Source organism: Pipistrellus kuhlii, unplaced genomic scaffold (genome assembly GCF_014108245.1).
Source record: "Pipistrellus kuhlii isolate mPipKuh1 unplaced genomic scaffold, mPipKuh1.p scaffold_m20_p_11, whole genome shotgun sequence".
In the NCBI taxonomy this organism is placed as follows: Eukaryota; Metazoa; Chordata; class Mammalia; order Chiroptera; family Vespertilionidae; genus Pipistrellus; species Pipistrellus kuhlii.
The window spans coordinates 11,806,672-11,826,780 of NW_023425416.1; the positions used below are offsets into that span (position 1 = coordinate 11,806,672).

General features: G+C 35.8%; 2 protein-coding genes across 34 annotated transcripts in view; one reads left to right on the plus strand and one right to left on the minus strand.

Annotated features, from left to right (window-relative positions):
* The window catches only part of LOC118715084 (sarcolemma associated protein), a 129,654-nt gene that overhangs the window by 56,063 nt on the left and 53,482 nt on the right, over positions 1-20,109 (minus strand). For all 33 annotated transcript variants that reach the window (XM_036430749.2, XM_036430750.2, XM_036430744.2 and 30 more), the window contains exons 3-7: positions 11,096-11,168; positions 6,407-6,443; positions 4,666-4,728; positions 1,071-1,166; positions 745-816 (exon numbers count right to left, since the gene is read on the minus strand). In XM_036430749.2, the coding sequence (XP_036286642.1) occupies positions 745-816; positions 1,071-1,166; positions 4,666-4,728; positions 6,407-6,443; positions 11,096-11,168 (341 nt within the window). The remainder of the gene's footprint in view (positions 1-744; positions 817-1,070; positions 1,167-4,665; positions 4,729-6,406; positions 6,444-11,095; positions 11,169-20,109) is intronic.
* On the plus strand, positions 17,195-19,391 carry LOC118715089 (synaptophysin-like protein 1). Its single transcript, XM_036430763.2, has one exon. It carries the CDS (start codon positions 17,308-17,310, stop codon positions 18,025-18,027), a length of 720 nt encoding a protein of 239 aa, XP_036286656.1. The 5' UTR covers positions 17,195-17,307; the 3' UTR covers positions 18,028-19,391.

The following is a 20,109-nucleotide window of genomic DNA, read 5'->3' on the forward strand; positions in this document are numbered from 1 at the left end:
CATTTTTATATCCCTGAATAAAATAATAGATCTAGGCAAGGATCATCGATGACTGCTAATACCCCAAAAAGAAAGACAAATAGACATTATGTTACCTCTTGGTAAAAGTACACAATACCACTCGTAAAGTGTATTGGCAAAGTAAAAACACACACACATAAAAAAAAAAACCTGAACATAAATCAAATCAAATCCTTAGATCAAATTACCAATTTATGACGTGGGATGGGGAGTTAGAATGTTTTTGTTTGTTTTCATATATTTTTATTAATTTCAAAGAGAAAAGAGACTGGGAGAGAGAGAGAAACATTAATGATGAGAGAGCATCGGCTTCCTCCTGCATGCCCTGCACTGTGGATGAAGCCTGCAACCCAGCATGTGCCCTCATAGGAATCGAATCTGTGACCTTCTGGTTCATAGGTCGATGCTCAACCACTGAGTCACACCAGCTGAGCTAGAAGAATGTTTAGATAACAATCCAGAATGAGAGAATCACATAGGACAAATGACCCAGATTCTCCAACAAATATCAACTGTGAAAAAAGATAAAGAGCTGTACATGGGTATTCACTATACAATTCTTTCTACATACATGTATGTTTGAAATTTCCCATAATTAGAAAGGATTTAAAAGAACAGTGAAAATGTATAATTGTTTTTAGCATGTACTACAATAAAAAGACAAAAAACTGAAGCTACATAAAAGTACGCATTTTTCTTTATGTACTTGAGATTAATACTTACTTTGGAGCATGCCTGTAATTGGTTTCCCATAACTTCTAACCGTGATAAGAGTCTATCTTCATCTATTAAAGCCTAATGAAGAAAAATCAAATACAAATAAAATCCCAGAGCAATTTAAAAAATAACCTATTAAAAAGGCTACATTTGTGGACAAAATGAAAATCATAAAACTGACCAATATCCAGTGTAAAATGCTAAGTTTTCATTATTTGTTCATTAGAAAAAAACTTTGCTTTTGCTTGCTACAAAATTTTAGTTTTAGTTTAATCAACATCTAAGGGACATTAAACTTAAATGCTTCTTGTAAATAAAGGCAACTGAAATACCTGCCAACTGGTGTCGGAAGCCTCTTGGGTGATGGCTAGTAGCCGCTGGAGCGTGGCTAACTTCTGTTCCAACATCTGTTCCCGGTGTAAGGCCTCCTGATACCACAAAGCACAAGAGATTCTAATAAACTCACCTCGATTCCTTAGAGAGTAACAAATTTTCAGCACATTCTGAAAATACTCTCATATTACATTCCACTTTATATCTTACTTTCAAACTTGGTAAATCTACTTTGTAAAATGTATACAAGTCACGTCATTTTAGCCTCATTTGTTTGGCTGCAGGTACTACCGTTAGGTGTGCTCTAGCAGCAACTTCCCTTTCAGCAGAACACAAGTCGCCTTGTTTTTTGTTTTTGTTTTAACTCATAATTCACAAGAGTTAAAAAACACACAGAAAAACAAAAACCCAGTAGAATAATCCAACAAATGTTTTAACCTCAAATTTTATAAATATCAATCAATCTACTCTGGCCAGTGTGGCTCAGTTGGTTGGGTGTTATCCAGGGCACCAAAAGATTGCCAGTTCAATACCAGGTCATGGCTTGATCCCCAGTAGGGGGCATGCAGGAGTCAACTGAACAATGCTTCCCTCTCCCATTGATATTCTTCTCTCTCTAAAAATCAACAAAAATTGATTTTTAAAATCAATCAATTCAATCTTGTCAATATCATAACTAATCAAATTTACTGAAACTAAGTCAAAACAATCTTGTCAAATAGCTTTTTTTAAAAAAAAAATGCTTGTATGGATTTTTAGAGAGAGGAAAGGAGTTAGAAACATCAATGAGAGAGAAACAGTAATTGGCTGCCTCCTGCATGCCCCCTTCTGGGAATCAAGCCTGAAACCTGGGCATGTACTCTGATGGGGAATTGAGCAGCAAATTCTTGGTGCATGGGACTATGCTCATCCAACTGAGCCACACAAGCTGGGAGCAAATATATCTTAATGGCTTAGCTGCATGGGTATGACAGCTAAAATAAAAATATCTTTTAATTTTTCCTGATTAAAATGTTATATACATATACATATAAATATAAATATATATATGCATTATTTAAAACACACACACACACACACACGAAATTGTTTCATTCCCAAAGCCTATTGCATTTTCAGGTATCCTGATTATCTCTGTGACTATATACAACTTTGCAATTAAATATGCCAAAAATAAGTAAGAATCCAAGTACTATTTGAATGTAATTAAGGAGTCAAGGAGTTACATAACTACTTGGCAGCTGCAAAGAAACATTTTTACAGAGAAAGACATTGGCAAGTAAAACCTTATCTCTAGGTCACTTATTAATATTTGATAGCTATTAAGAGGGTCTCCTTCATGGATGTCAAGGTGAAAATGCTCACACAGTTGTGGTTTTGGCACATCTTTAAACTTCATTTCTTCTATTTCTGTCATTACCTGAAGAACACTTACCACCCTAATGCCTCTGAGCCACCTCAACAGAGAAGCATATGCTTCAAATACAGTACCTGAGGTTTAAAGCATGCACTTATTGCTCTCCACATCCTTGATAAATAATGGTTAGGAAAAATCTGGTCTGATTGGAGTTAAGAGGTACCGGTTTTTAATATGACTCTAAGAGTATAGATTAAAGAACCTAATAAAAGCCATCCTGCCCACATTAAAACACAGCTAACACTTACAAGAGACTAGTTGCCAAGTTTATTTTAAACTTCTAAAACATTCCTAATATTCAGGAAATTACTAGTACACTCAAGCTGCAAATTTTACTTAAAAACAAACCACCAAACAATCACTACTTCCACTAGATGATGTAATTACACTTTTTTTTTACTCAGCCCGACTTAAAACTTCATAACTCCATGAAGCACATCCTAGCAGCATTCTAATACTTTCAGGAATGGGCTTTTAGTTCTAAGGGATGAATTGCATCTATCCTAGTTTTCATTCAAAAGATTTACAACTTACATTAGAACTTTACCAACTCAAAAAGATGTACCGTATACAGAAAAGACAGTGCAGTATTTAATTCTCAGAGAATTAATAAAAGACCATTACTCCTACTAGGAGTATTTAAAAAACTGGTAAGAAATAGAATACTCGAGTGATTGGATTCATCATCCATGATGACTAGTAACAATAGTGAATAGCCTTGGGAAGTCATTTTACCTATACGAGCCCAATTTCTTATATCAAAAATGACATTTGGACTAAATTAATCCCAAAGTTTACTTCCATCTCTCTATATGAGTGATCTAGGTCAATTATTGTGCCTTCTTACTGTATTGTAAATAACTACTAACATTTATGGAATACTAACATAATACTTACTGTATTGTAAACAACTACTAACATTTATTTCATGTGCCAGGCACTGTTTTAAGTGCTTTAGATATATTAATTCATTTATTCTTCACAATCCTATGAGGTAAGTGCTATTACTATATCTATATCACAGATGAGGAAAATGGTGCACAAAAGGGTTAGTACCTACAACAGGTCAGGAGGTAAAGCCACAGATCAAGTCCAGGGAATTCTGGTTAGGGTCTATGCTCTTAAATATTCGACTAAACTGCAAGTGTGTAAGGCTGCTTTTCTATCCACCATTACATTATCCCCAGGGGAAGATAAGATCTGATTAATACATTGATAATTTTATTTTCAAAGATGTGTACATTCTTAACTGAGGTAGAACTGTTCTAATTGATTCCTATAAAACAATGTAGGGACCCATGATCACTGGTTTAATCTTATTGCTTTAAACAAAAGGCAACTGAAGAATTACACTGTATAATGACTCACCCAAGGTCACAGAACTCTCTGGGTAGCTGAGCCAAGATAAAAACCTCAATCTCTAAATTCTGGATCCAGGGTTTTCCTTAACCATGCTCCCTCACCAGAATAATAAGAATCATAATCCAGCCCAAATCTACCAAAACCAGAAAGAAACTAGTATTTGTTTCCTTTTTAGAGAATTGTCTGTCTCTTTTAGTATGGTATTAACTTCCATTGCAAGTATCTGCCCCATGAAGAAACTTTTAGAGCCAGCAGCACAGCACAGTCCTTAAGAGTAGAGACTCTGAGATTTGACTATGTGGGTTCAAATTCCAACTCTAACACATACTAGGTGTGTAATGTATTTAACTTTCCTGTCCCTCAGTTACTCCGTCTATAAAAATGGGAATAAAATACATACAGTACCTTATAGGATTGCTGTGAGGATTAAATGAATTAGGTGAAGTGCTAGAGTGTGGCATGTTAAGAACTATATAATTATTTGCTATTAATATATTAAGCAACCATCTCTTCAGGTTTACTTTTACTTAAAAATCATCTATAGGTAAAGATCTTTTCCTGACACATCCTCATATTGCAGAAAAAAACTTCTCTTGCAAACAGAACTTTATCTTCTCTAGACTTAACAATCCTATTTTTTATTCTTTCTTCTTAAGACCTATTTGTAATCCTTTTTTACTATAAAAAGGTATTTATTTAGTAAATATATATCTAACCTAATATTTCTTTAGCCTATATTTGTGAACTAACAAAATCAAACTTAAGTTGTTTAATTTTATTTTTAAAGACTAAAAATTCTTAAGATTTATTTTTACCTGTAGATACTGAGAAAGCTGGAATAGTTCCTGAGAGTACATACTTGGAGTGTTAGCAGCAACCTAGAAACAAAATGATAGTATAAACAGTCACACAAAGTATTTATGAAATACTTTAAAGCCAAACCAAATCCTAAAAATGCCCATTCACTGAAATAATGCAAAATAAAGTATTTTTCAAATTAACCAGCTCCTTTCGTTTTCAAAATATTTCTACCCTATGTCTTAAATTTATAAATAGTATTTATCATGCTGACCAGTTTGAGATTTATAAGAAAGGCGATAGAACAAGTCCTTCTCACGAAAATATTCCTTATAAACCAAATCACAAACTTATAGCTACAGAGCCTTTTCTTAATCCAGAAATAATACCACCTAAATCAATAGATCTATCTACATTTCCCTCCCCTTTCAAATTTATATTTAAATAGTTCTTTAATATGTCAACAATTCATTTAGAAGTAGCCATCTTCAAAATGGTATTGTATGGGGGGTTCAGGGAGAAGGACATGAAAAGTAACACTATATCCAAAGGCCAGAGCCAAAGAAAATAGTTTTCTCTCCCCTCTCCCTCCTTCCCTTAAACTACAGTTAGGTTTTAAGAAGAAAAAGATGGGAAATTATGGTGTTTAAACATTACAAGTAACAGTCAAATGCTTAGAACTCAAGAGTATAAGAAAAGCTGCCATAATGTGTTTCTTCCAGGTGTGGAATACAAAACCATGGCATTATTCCAAACAACAACAAACAAAAGACAGGCACTAATAGGTTGCTGAAACATTTACCCACACTCTCAACACTACCAAGCCATATATCTTAACTTATTCATGATCACATTATTACCAAGTTATTAATGATCATTAATAGAATCATTCTTGATTCGACTCATATTTATTAATATGCTAATGAGAAGACAGAGTGGCGGCATTATTTTTTAAAATTAGTCCTAAATCAGCAAGGCCATCATTTACTTCTGAAGTAATTCTTGGTATTCCTGAAGTTGGTGACTAACCACTTTTACTTCTAAAAAAGGAATCTAACAGAGCACTTTTGTTTCAAACAGGCTTTCATTCTTTATCCATTTGGAAGAAAAAAATGTGAAATATTTTCCTCAATAATTTAGTTATTGCACTAAGAAAACTCACATCTACATTAATGTCAAAAGATACAAAAGATGCTTGGGGTTTTTTCCTTCACTATTTAGCAATGATATAGACAGTTTAACGCACCATTATTTCTGAACAAAAGAAAAAAACATTTCTAACAAGTAATTTTGCAGTTTCTGACCAAATCAGGCTAAAACTGATCAATCTTCAAGGACAATAAAAGAGCCATATCTATAAGCCCATATTTCTGTGTTATTTCCATGTGTAAATATAAGTAGAGTGAAATTTCTGTGCAGAAAGCTTTAATAAATACTTCGAGACAGAATTGTATTCCAAAATAAAGAGTAGTAACAAACACTTCTTACTTTTGTCTTGACACAAAACAAGTACTCCTAATCTACATAGCCATCTACTTGAGATAACAAAGGCTTTTTCTAAGAAACATTCATTCTAAATTCTCCAGATACTGAAGATCAGGAGACTACAGCAACCATATATCTGTATGCATTCTATAGGTTTTTGTTATGAAAGAGAAATAAGTTTCTAAGTAAAGCATATTAAAAACAAACAGAAACATTTTTCAAAGCAATAGAGCTGAGTTGATTTGGAAAAAAACACAATCATTGGCAACTTACTTTGTCAACAGGACTTGGTAATGGAGCATGGATGACACTGAAAAGTAAAATTTAGAATTTTTATCTAATTTCCGGACCACAAAGGAAACAGAATATGACAGTACCAGAATATCTTAAAGCCCTAAGTTGATATATAATTGCCTTCATATGATTATAAAAATGTGAATTATTGTTAATCCTTCATAGAAAATAAGATAATAAATATACAAACCTTTCATACAAAATATATTTCTAAACACAAATTTAAAATCCAAAATATATTAAATGCTCTTTAAGAATCCTCTACTTAATAAGAGCTATGGTGAATTCCTTGGTCATAAGAATTTCTATATGAAAAAAGAAGCACTCAAATTATTCATTTTCAATTTTGGAATATGTAAATTAAGTTATTTTAAAATTAAATATTCCTAGATAGAATGTCTTAAAAAACATAGTCCTATTGAAAAGAAAACTATACTTTGGAAGTCTGTTTGAGTAGAGAACAACTTTAGCTAATCAAAAGAGTAGGACTAACCTTCTCCACCCAGCCTCCTCACACGACTAACAACTGAAAGCTTAGACGTAGGTATAAAACTAAATTCAGTATATCCTCTTAAAGATACACAGTAAACAAATAGTACTGGTACTAATTGTCTTTTGGCCTTAAAAAGTTACTACTGACAGAGAGGCAGTGAAGTATAACAGGCATGCAGGCTCAGAAGTTATACTGACTGATCAGTTCTATGTACCAGCTGTGTAATCTTGGGTTTCAGCTTTCTTATCCATACAAAGGGAATAATCATAAAACCAACCCCTGTGTTACTGTGAGTACTGAATGTGCTAGTATAAATAAAGAGTTTAAAACAGTACCAAGGGCACAGTAGCACTGGGTCACTACCACCACTCCCATCAGAACACTGCAGTGTAAGTGAGCCAGGGCTCCTATCTTCCAATGTCCTGTAAGACGATGGATGTGGGCTGGGCATGAGCAGAGGGAGCAAAGATGCCATCCATATTCCCTACCAGTTGCTAAGGGCACCATATCCTAGAGGTCACTCTGGTGAGAGTCAGCTTGAAGGCTGACTGGGTAAAACCCCAAATTCAATTGGTTAACCATGTGTAAGCCCCAGTTAAAAATAGAAATGACAATTCTGATCCCACTGTAGTAAGTGCAAACATCCTAAAAACTGTTTTAATTCAATTAATCATGAATATACTAAAGTGCTAAATCAAAAGGAACATTAAGTACTAGCACCTCCCTCCCTTCTGAGTACCTTTGACAAATATCTTGTACAGCCTCACTGAGACCTTATAATTCTTTACTCTCCTTGTGTGATTTCCCATCTGTGTTCTCCAGCACTGTGAACAATTCACATCTCTATCCCTATAACCTATCACAAGGCCCTAACAAAACGGTACCTAATGAAGATTTTAAAAAATTATGTACAGGGAGTAGGGGAGGCTAGGGGGAGGTCAAAGGGGAGGGACAAAGGAGACATATGTACTACTATTTGTAATGCTTCAAACAATAAAAAAAATTTTTTAAATCATGTATTTGCAAAGATTTTTTAAAAATTATGTACAACTCCAGTATTCTTAGTGACTCAAGTATAAATTTTTCTGTTCTCATGAAAATCTTAACAAACAAAAAGCTAAATATCAAAACATTTTATAAGTTTTATATATTTGTACTTTACCAAAACTATCTTGGATATGGATGTATTCTATTTGAATTATGGAAAAAGTTCATATGCAACAAGAAAGGTAGAAAAGGAAAATTGTTATTTAGTGTTAGGGTGGTGGGATTTGTTTCTTATCATTTAAAAATTATTTGTAAAGCTCTGTCCAGGTAGCTCAGTTGGTTAGAGAATCTTCACAAGATACCCCAAGTTTTAAGGTTTGATATCTGGTCACATACAAGAATCAATGAATGTATAAATAAGTGGAACAACAAATTTCTTTCCTTTCCTCCCTCCCTCCCTCCCTCCCTCCCTCCCTCCCTTCCTTTCTTTCTTTCTTTCTTTCTTTCTTTTTCTCCCTCCCTCACTCCTTCCCTCCCTCATTCAAATAAATAAAAATTATTTGTACAATATAATAAAAATCAAGGAAGAATCAACTTTTTCAGAACTACTGAAGACTTTAAAAGCATTCAATGTTATGTATACAATGTCTCTTTAACTCTAACTATTTTTGCATACTTAAAAGCATCTTGATTGTTAAAAAGTATTAAATTACAATAAAAGAAGTATCATGTGCCTATTATATACCAGGTATTACTCTCTTTTAAGTACACAATCTTGCTTAATCCTCCTCATAAAATTCCTACTAAATAGGTACTATTATTTCCATTTTTTTCCTCTCTCTAATTAATCTTAGAGGAAGGGAGAGAGAAATATCAATGTGAGAGAAAACCATTGATCAATTGCCTCCCGCACACAAGAGCCCCAACTGGAGACTGAATCCCCAATCTGGGTATGTGCCTTGACCCGGAATCGAACCCATCTTTTGGTGTACTGGACCACACTCCAACCAACTGAGCAACAACAGCCCTATCCCTCAGTTACAACGGCCAAGGCTATGTTCATTTTCAAATGAGAAAAGGAAGGCCTGATCAAGTCACAGAATAGGCCTTGAAATGAACCATTCTGATCTTAATCCAGCTCAAGACTTGCCTGTTCAAAATTCATCTCATCCATAAAGTAAGTCGGATTGTGTACAATGAAACTGACAGTAAATTTTAAGTGATGCTAATATTATATTTAAACACTAAGTAAAATCAAACAATGAGAAGGAAATGGGGCAAAGATGAAAAGATTTGGGGAAACAAGAGGGATAGGGACACAATTTTCTGAAATAGATTTTGAAAAAATTCACATGTCCTACTGGGTGAAACCTGGAACACAGATGACCCTTTATGTAATTGCTCAAAGTTTTTGACTAAAGGAAGGGAAAATCCCAATATCAAATACAAACATTCAGATCTTTAAGAAGCCGTACTTCGTTAGTTGATTAACAGCTACTCTTCTTTTTTAAATCTTAACTCATAAAAGTGGAGTCACAATCAAGTTCCCAAAGTTAATTTTATTTTTAATAATTAAACTATAGAAAACATTAATGTTTTAAAGTTATAATGTCTTTAATTTTATTATTAAAGTTATAATGCCTTTTTAAAATTCTTATTTAAATTTTTTTTTTTAATTGAAGAAGGGGAAGAGGGAGGAGAGGGAAGGAGAGAAGAAGGAAAAGAGGAAGGGAGGGAGGGAGAGAGGAAGGAAGAGAGAAACAGTGATAAGAGAGAGAAACATCATTGACTGGCACCTCCTGCAATCTGGGCATGTGACCTGATGAACCCGCCACCTTTTGGTACCAGTACATTGCTCTAATCAACTAAGCCACACTGACCAGTGCTAAATTTATAATGTTTTAAAATTTCTGCTTTGTTTCAGATATCCTTGAAGCTTTAAAAAAAAAATAAAATGGTAGCTTCTAACTGAAGAGCAATATATCATTCTAATGAATGAACAGAATAGCAATAGGAAAATTTCTCTCTGCTTTCTTTTTCTTTTTCTAAGATTGGCATACCCTCTTTCTTTTAAAAAAATCTTTATTGTTGAAAGTATTACACATATCCCTTTTTTCTCCCTCTCACCCCTTATAACCTACCCCTGCCCCTCACCCCAGGCCTCCACCACCTTATTGTCTGTGTCCATGGGTTATGCATTCTGCTTTCCTTTTCCATTTCGCTTTCCTACTGACTACTCTGTACTTGGCCTTACACTTTGGTTCTCTCAACCTCTCACCCTCAGATCTTTTTCTTTGCTTTTGAAAAGCAGGAAATAAATTAAATATAGAAACAAATTTCTAGCATATTCAAGGTTTCCCCCCAAAATAAAATATGCTGAATTTTAGACTGTTTAGCTTTTTCCAACACCTCATAATGATAATCTGCAAAAAGTATAAATCAAAATGTACTTATGTTTACATATTAACATTTATATTTTGACTAATTTATTTTCTTTTAGATTTTTCCTTCTCCAAATGATCTCTAAAAAAGTTTAGCTGGCGTGGCTCAGTGGTAGAGCATCAACCTATGAACAGGAGGTCAAGATTCAATTCATTGTTAGACAGCATGCTCAAGTTGCGGGACCGATCCCCAGTGTGGGGCATACAGAAGGCAGTTGATTCTCTCTCATCATTAGTGTTTCTATCTCACCTTCCCTCTCCCTTCTTCTCTGATATCAATTTTAGAAAAGAATTACAGCACTGAAAAATTTCTCCAAAAAAACCCACCAAAATGTACTACTAACTATTATATATCAACATCCTTAAGGTTCTATAAGATTGTGACATTGGCATTAACCTCAGAGGCAATCAAAGTCTAGGAAGCCCTACCTTAAATGCAAGTCAAAATGAATGCAGCTATCACCAATACCTTACATATCCTAAATATTTTAGAAACAATTAATTACTTATCAAAATATAAACTGTTATAATTAAATTTGGAAGCACAAATGTAAACTTTGCTTCCATTATTGCCTATTAGAATTACAACTAATATTAAAAACAAAGTGAAGTGCATTATTCCAAAAGTAATACATGATTTTTCTAACATCATTAGAATAATCTAAAGTATTAATGGTACACCCTCATCTATAATATTATTAACCAAGGTAATTAATACAAAATTCTATAGCACTGAATTATACTCACTCTGAGCGGAGTCGAGCTTCCATACCATCTGGTAGAAAAAGTTTTATTGTAGAAACAATACACCCATGGGTAACTGGTTAAAACAAACAAATAAAATGAATAAAATAATTGTTTAAAAATATGAATCTTCATAACTCTTATATGTAAATATATATTTTATTCTTATATGTAATAACTCCTAGGAAAGGAAATAAACCCGATGGTTTAATGACAATATTCATTCTCCTGGAGAAACTTGTCCCTACCCATAACAAATCACAAATACAGGTAGAATTATGTTTAGAAAAGTGTCCTAACCTCTACTGCTCTAACAAGTCAATAAAAGGTAAACTTAATATATAGAAGTACAATTGGGGGTGGGGAGGAAGGAATATATTGTCTCCTCTATTTGCCAGCATCAAACCTAAGTCCAACTATTCCCCAGATTAAAATTTAGCCCTTATTCCTTATTCTCCTGTCCCCAACCTATTACTCCTATCCACACCTCACAAAACTCCATAGTTCAGTATAATACAGCTTGAAATATGCCATTCCATTCACCATGAGTGAGAAAACCAAGTCCTCAGACAAATGAAACTACTGCTACAACTCTCTGCTATGAAGTATCAGAGCTATTTGCTAGACCTCAAGTCTGACGTTTCCAGTTCAGTATAATTTTGGTTTTGTTTTCTTGTGGTTGTTTCTTCCCCCAAACATCTTTATATAGCTTTACACCAGTCATTATGCAGACAACTCCCTTTTTTCTTTTCAAGAATTTCTTTGTTCTTAATTCTCACTCGAGGATATGTTTTTCATTGATTCTAAAGGGAGAGGGAGAGAGAAAGGGGAAGTGGGAGGGGGGGGAGAAACATTGATGTGAGAGAAATATTAATTGGTTACCTCCCCTATGTGCCCCAACTGGAGAATGAACCTGCACCCTGGGTAAGTGCCCTGATGAGGAGTTAAACCTGTTCCCCCTTCAGTGCACAGGCTATGCTCTAACCAACTAAGACACCCCAGCCAGGGCCCCAACTTCGTACTTCCTCCTTTTCCTTCTGAAGATTTCAAGAGACAAAAGCCCCCAAAGAAGCACTGTACAGAGAGCTTCTCTCTCTCTGTTTTTGTTTTTGTTTTCTTTGTTAGTCCTCGCCCAAGGATTCCCCCCCCCTTAATTAAAAAAAATATATTTTATTGATTTTTTACAGAGAGGAAGGAAGAGGGATAGAGAGTTAGAAACATCGATGAGAGAGAAACATCAACCAGCTGCCTCCTGTACACCTCCCACTGGGGATGTGCCCGCAACCAAGGTACATGCCCCTGACCGGAATCAAACCTGGGACTTTCAGTCTGAAGGTCGACGCTCTATCCACTGAGCCAAACCGGTTTTGGCCCCCCATTAATTTTTAACGAGAATGGAAGAAAGGGAAGAAAGTTTGGGGGGCGGGGGGAGGGGGAGGGGGAGGGAGAGAGAGAGAGAGAGAGAGAGAGAGAGAGAGAGAGAGAGAGAGAGAGAGAGAGAGAGATCCACACGAGAGAGACACATCAACTGGTTGCCTTCCACACTCATACTGACCGAGACCGGGGATCAGGATCAAACCCACAACCCTTTGGTGCATGAGCAAAAGCTCTAACCACTAAGCACACTGGCCAGGGCAAGAAAGCTTCTCTTTGTATTTCATAGAAAAATGAAATTTTTTCTGTGTGTTTCATAGAAAAAATTGGGGGAGGGGGGAGGCTGGTTTAAAAGTTGACAGTTTTTTTACTTCTCTGTTCTTCAAATAGTACCTCTTCCAGGGTTCAAAGAGTTAATTTATTTAGTTTACCAAACTAATTAAAAGTGAATGCAGGGTGATGAAAATAACTATATCATGTTTAGAGGAGTACTGGTTATGTGACTATATAGATTGTCAAAATTCACTGAATTCTGTATATAAAACTGATGTAAATAAACTATCTCAATAAAACTTATTTTAAAGAATAGAGCTAATGTACTTATAGGAGGGTAACTTATTAAGTGGTAAGTCCTACAAATCATCAAAAAGGTATTAAAACATGAAGCAATACACATTAAATTTAAGTAATTTAGCACACTTTACTCAATATTAATTTTCATTAACTTATTTATTATATGAAAAGTGCTAGCACATATTAAGAACCATCTATTGATGGACAGTCTTTCAAATTCTCTGCCTAACATAGCAATTATGGCCATGAGCTCCTTCCTTCCTTCCTTCCTTCCTTCCTTCCTTCCTTCCTTCCTTTTCCGGACTCTTCCTCCACCCTATCACCATAAATACCCTATCAAGAACAAATCTACTTGCATCTCCAAATACTTCACTTTTCACAACCCCATGCCTTTTACACAAGCTGTCCTATCAGTGATGTCCTTTAACCCTGACCTGCATGACCAAATGCTCCTTATCCTCTACATTCAGACTTTTCTAGCTCCTTCACCGAAGCTCAGAATCTAAGTTGTGTCCCCAGAGCCTCCTAAATCTACTTATTATAACACCAAGCACACTGCAGTTTTAATATTTATCATTTACACAACTGCTGTCTCAACAATTAGATACAACACTCTGAGGGCAACAAGGATTGGTTGCTTCTGGTACAAAGCAGGCATTTAGTAAATGTTTATTGAATACATCCAAGAACATGTCTGGATAATATTTTACAGCTTCCATTGCTCAGGAGTGAAGTTGCCTGCTTGAGAATGGCAGGGTTCATCTCCATTTCCAAGAAACACCTAATTCCCTTCTTTCCCTGGCTAAAGATAGGGAAGGGACGATTTTACTCCAGCTCTAGGGCTCCCTCAGAAATTTACTACAAACAGGCTAGAATAAATTCGGGAGCACAATACAAGAAGATCCAGCAAGACTGACACTTTATCAATATATTTACATTAATAAGAAAATTGTTTAAAAAATAAGTGTAGAGAGTTATAGTGCTAAGATGACAAACTATATATCAGGATTTCTGTTGTTCAGATACATCTCAGAAGTCCAGCAACTAGACTGGTGTACGAACTGTGAGATGAATCAAGTGCTAACACTTAGTGGGCAATAAAAGGCTGCTAGAGACCACGGTCTGACTACACTGACAATGTAGCCGACCCTTTGAAAAGGTTCTAGTGACAACTGGATGGACAGAAATGTCAGTTACCTCTTTAATAATATGCAAAAGCAATCTGATGAAAATGTTTTGTTCTAAAAATCAACTCTATATAGCAGTATTTCTCAAAATGGGGTACTAGTAAGTGGGGGTTAGAGGAGCTTAGAAAAAATTTGGTTAAAAGAAGTTGAAAGAATTTTTAATCTTTTAAATCACAGGCTTTCTCAGAGCTTAATGTACATCATGATGCATTTTCAAAACCTATGTAACCACTGAGCACATCCCTGCTCCCTTTTTAGGAACACATAAAGGAACTATATGATTATGGATTTACACACACACACACACACACACACACACACACACACACTAGAGGCCCGATGCATGAAAATTCATACACTGGAATGGGAGGTCCCTCAGCCTGGCCTGCCCCCTCTCACAGTACGGGAGCCCTTAGGGGTGGGAGGGGACCAGGCGGATCAGGGGAAGGTGAAGCCCACATCACACCTCTGCAGCTGCCACTGCCAGCAATGCAAGCCTCGGCCAGCCCTGGTTACCTGAGCCTTGGGCTGGCCCTGGGCAACTGGGCAGCCGCCATCTGAGTCTTGCCTGCACCTCGGGCTGGCCGTGGGCAGCTGGGCAGCCACCATCCAAGGCTTGCCTGTGCCTCGGCCAGTCTTGCTTGCTGGAGCCTCAGTCAGTGAGGGGTGCAGGAAGACCTGAGGCCCCTGGCGGGGCTGAGGGGATTCCGGCAGCAGGCCTATGGAGCAACTGGCCCCGCCTCTGCCCCCTCCTGTGGGTGCTGCCCTCTTGTGACATGTGATGGTCAATTTGCATACTACCTCTTTATTATATTGGACACACACATATACACATATACACATATATATGGCATTATAGTATTTTGAAGAAAATATGGGATGGGGCAAAAGTTGTGAGTATGCAAAACAGTTTGTTCTTGTATTTTTATTTATTAATTATTATATTATTTTCTATATAAACAACTGTAAATTCACTTTTGCCCCTCCTTGTATTTTGGAAAATACTGCTGGACAGTATTTTATGAAGTACTTTTAAAACAAACTATGCTCTCCAAATTCACCCAGAAGTATTATTACAGTATTTAAAATATTCAAAGACAAAACTGATTGTAAAACACACAATCTATATCTTTCTTGGGCCTGGTCAATGTGGCTCAGTGGTTAAGTGTCAATCTATGAACCAAGAGGTCATGGTTCAATTCCTCGTCAGGCATATGCCCAGGTTGCAGGCTTAATCCCCAATAGGGTGAATGCAGGAAGTAACCAATCAATGATTCTCTCTGATCATTCGTGTTTCTCTCTCTCTCCCCCCCCCTTTTAAATCAATAAAAATATTATTTTTAAAAAGTAAAAGTTTCTCAGAAATTCTCCCTCTTCTTGAGCTGGGGCATCCATATTTTATTGCACTTGTACATCAGAGCACCTGGTCCACAGGCTTTCAGGCTCTGGGACTTCTATCAGAGGCTCTCCTGGTTCTTGGGCCTTTGGACTCAGGCTGAATTGAGCCATTGGCTTTCCTGGTTCTCCAGCTGGCAGACAACAGACTGTATGACTTCTCACCCTCCACAGCCATCCTCTTTCTGCTCTACCTGACTATGAAAAAAAAGTGTTCTTCAGAACACAGTATAAACTCTTTATTTACTTGACATCGGAAAGTAACCATGTATTAGATACAATGATGAGAAGTAAACACACACACACACACACACACACACACACACACACAGAAAAAAAACAACAAACCTGGTATCTAGAAACTGCTTTAATATTTATAGTTGCCAGGCCATGTTATTCTCCTGGGGGACATAAGTAATCTTACTAATATGAGACAAGATCATTCTGAGACCATGATGCAAAATAAGACCACTTCATAACTTCATCTAAGCACCAACAAAAACAGTATCACTGGGCAAAACAGCAAATATTCCTCTTTCCTGCTTAATATAAGTTCCTGCTACTTCTTTACCAATTATTGAAGCCTTAGTTCTACTTTGCCTTCTCTAAAGATACGATTTACTGAAATGCCCAATCATAGAATCCTACCCCGTTTCTTTTTTAAAAATATACTTTTATTTATTTCAAAGGGATAGAAACATCAATGATGAGAAAGAATCACTAATCAGATGCCTCTTGCATTGGGTATCGAGCCTGCAAGCCAAGCATGTGTCCTGATAGGGAATCAAACCATGACCTAATTCATAGGTTGATGCTCAGCCATTGAGCCACACTAGCTGGGCCCACTCCCCTCTCAAATCCCTGCTTTCTTGGATCCTCAACAAATCATCCAACCAAAGCCCTAATCCTATATTAGAGCTTTTCTAACACTTCTTAATGTGACACCTCTGGTTACTCAAATTATTTGTTCTCTTTTTTTCTGTAATGAGTAATAAATCTAGCTTGTTCAAATTAAAAACAAACAAACAAAAAAGATTCTTGGGCAACGTAAGAAGTCCACAGGTACATTGCCATATTAAATATATATTTATCCACTATAAGCTACACCAAATTTCAGAAATGTTAAAACATGAAAAACAGGTATGTCTGAATTGGGGAAACAAGGTATATGTGGAAGAAAAATATCTGCTGTAGTTAGATTAAAAACCAGAATTAAAACTACAAAGGTTGACTGCCACTTATATGGTTTTTTTTTCTCTGTTATCTCAGAGATTATTTTGCTTTTAGTTCATATATTTACTTTATGGTATGCAGCCAACCTTTTCTATTGCCTCTTCACATGAATACCACTTAAAGGACCCATGTTCACTTTGATAAGTTGAAAAACTGTTTAAGGCCCTAGACTAGGAGACTAAAACTTCTGAAGTATGTTGCAACCTAGTTCTATCATCATTCTTAGATTGCATAGTAAGGTTAATATAATCTACACTTGAGTAGTTTGAAGGATCTCTTGAAATGACTGGCAATAATAGGAAGTACAATGAGTAAGTTCATAAAAGCTCAAGAAAACTTTAAAAAACCAAGAGCTAGCTCTCGCCGCCGGACTGCTGGGTCTTGTCGGTCCTCCTCCTCCTTCTCCTCCTCCGCCCAGCCGTCCTGATTGTCTCTCCCTCCTTCCCTCAGAGGATGTCCAACTTCCAGCTCAACCTCAACCCGCTCAAGGAGCCCCTCGGCTTCATCAAGGTCCTCGAGTGGGTTGCTTCTATCTTTGCTTTTGCCACCTGTGGAGGTTTTAAAGGCAAAACAGAAATTCTAGTGAATTGTCCTCCTAAAGTTCCTGAGAATAAAACCATTACGGCTACTTTTGGTTATCCATTCAGGTTGAATGAGGCATCATTTCAGGCTCCTCCAGGAAATGTGTGTGATGTAGGTTGGAACAAGTTTGTCCTTGTTGGAGATTACGCTTCTTCTGCACAATTCTATGTTACATTTGCAGTCTTTGTCTTCCTGTACTGCATTGCTGCTCTTCTGCTCTATGTTGGTTACACAAACCTATATCGGGATAGTCGAAAACTTCCCATGATTGACTTTATTGTTACTCTTGTTGTCACATTCTTGTGGCTGGTGAGCACTTCAGCCTGGGCTAAAGCTCTTACAGATATTAAAATAGCTACCGGTCACAGGGGCAAAGAACTTGCACCCTGTCATTCTGAAGGATTGATGTGTCATTTTGGCTCTGTGACTGGTATGGGATCCCTAAATGTATCTATGATCTTTGGCTTTCTGAATATGATACTTTGGGGAGGAAATGCATGGTTTGTGTACAAGGAGACCAACTTACACAGTCCATCAAATACTTCTGCTTCTCATACCCAAGGAGGTATTCCACCTCCTACTGGAATATAATTTAAGGGAGAAGTACACTGTATAAAATATACGTCTAAACTATGACCTTTTGCCAACATCTTGAGAAGCATTATGTGTTTCTAATAAAAGTAATGGCTTTTTCAATAAATTGGTGGGTTTAAAATTTTGCTGCTTTTTTACACAAAGCCTGTACCTTTCCTAGAAACTTAAGATGTAAATGTATTCGTACATGTAAATTTGAAAATTCAGGACCTATTATGAGATGATACACATTTTTAAATGAACATTAATTTCCTCACTAACTTATTTGCCTTCCAGAATGTTTACACCTTAAGTTTAACATATATCTTCACTCAGAAAAGAGTTATATTGTCATATCATAATAGGAAGAAAAATCTATTTGGAATATACACTACTGTCAGTTTGTACAGATCATATACCTAAGACCTATCTTTGTTTAAGAAAGCCTTAATTACATAAATCATATTTAGAAAAAACATTTAGTTCATAATTTATATCTGGACATTGTTTATATGTATGGAAAATTTTTAATTGCAAAGACTGGGTGTATGTTTTATTTGTTTTTCTAAATGACCTGCAGTACTTAACAGGTGTGCTAAAATGTTTTGGGAGTGGGGGTTGAAAATTTCTAATAGATGTATGCTAATTTAGTAATTCTGTCTCATGAGATGTAAGCTTCCACTATGCTGGTTGTTTAATAGACTTGCTATATAAGCAGAAAGAACATGGTTCAACTAGATATTTTTATATGTATGGGCATTACTCTTAGTGATATTTGTTGTCCTTTGTTGCTCATGCCACTTAACGGCAGGCTGAGACCTATTCTCCTTGCAAGTAGAATAAAATAATCTACTTTTTTGGCAGACCCTATTCATAGGGTTAAAAAAATTAAGATTGCCTTTTATTTTCGAAACCTTTAATACTTAGATTCAATGAAGTTTTATTGAAATTAGCATTATTATTGTGAAAATAAATGCAATTTGGATTTCATATTTCTTAATGTTCATTCTTATTTCACAAATGGTTGATAATGAAATTATGCATCATAAACCAGGATTCTGTGATGTTTTTTAATTTGTATTTCTCTGATTGAGGTTGGTGATCTTTCTTTATATTTAATGGCCACTTAGGTTTTCCCTATTCTGTATTGCCTATTTATCTTCATAGATTGTGCTTTTTGTGTCTTTAGGTATATTTTGAATCTAGGACTTATTCACATTTTGCTTCCTAATCTGTTTGTTGTACAGGCCAGATTTTGTATTCTCACCACTTGATTGTTTATTTGTGAAGCATGTCTTGCTATTACCTTATTTTTGTTGATTTTATTCATGACAAGAATTGTCAGTATGAGAATATATCTTTTATGCAACCAACTTAATAAAGAAGTCAAAAGAAAAAAAAAAAAACGAAAAAAAAAACAAGAAAAAAAAAACAAACCCAAGAGCTAAATGAGAGGTGTTAAAATTTTCCTTAGAGGTGTTAATATTTCCCCAAGCTGCCATAGCCTATTTGGCTCATTGGATAGAGCATCAGAGTGTGGACTGAAAAGTTAAATTCCAGTCAAGGGCACCCACTGTGGTTGGAGGCTCAATGCTTGGCCTGGGCTGGAGGCAACCAATAAATGTGTCCCTCTCACGTCGATGTTTCTTTCTGTCTCTCTCGCTTCCTTCCACTCTATGAATCAATGGAAAAATATCCTCAGGTGAGGATTAACAAAAAACAAAAAGGATGATGCTGTTGTATTAAATATATAGAGTTTCAATAATAATAATAATAATAATAATTATAATAATAATATTATTATTATTATTATTATTTCCCAAGCTGGGGGCTTATTTGCTTAATTTCCTTTTGACTGAAATCCAATATAAAAGAGTTAACTGAACTTTCACTCCTAAATAAAATTTTGCTTCATAATGCTTTTAATTTAAAGACCTTTTTTCTTTTGTCAAGTTAGAAAAGAGGCAGAAAAAGTTAGCTGAAAAGAAAAATACTCTTTTAATTGACTTGAGAGCCAGGAAGGGAGGGGGGGATAGAAACATTAATGACAGGAGAACTCACTGATTGGCTGCCTCCTGCACACCTCCTCCTGGGGATAAA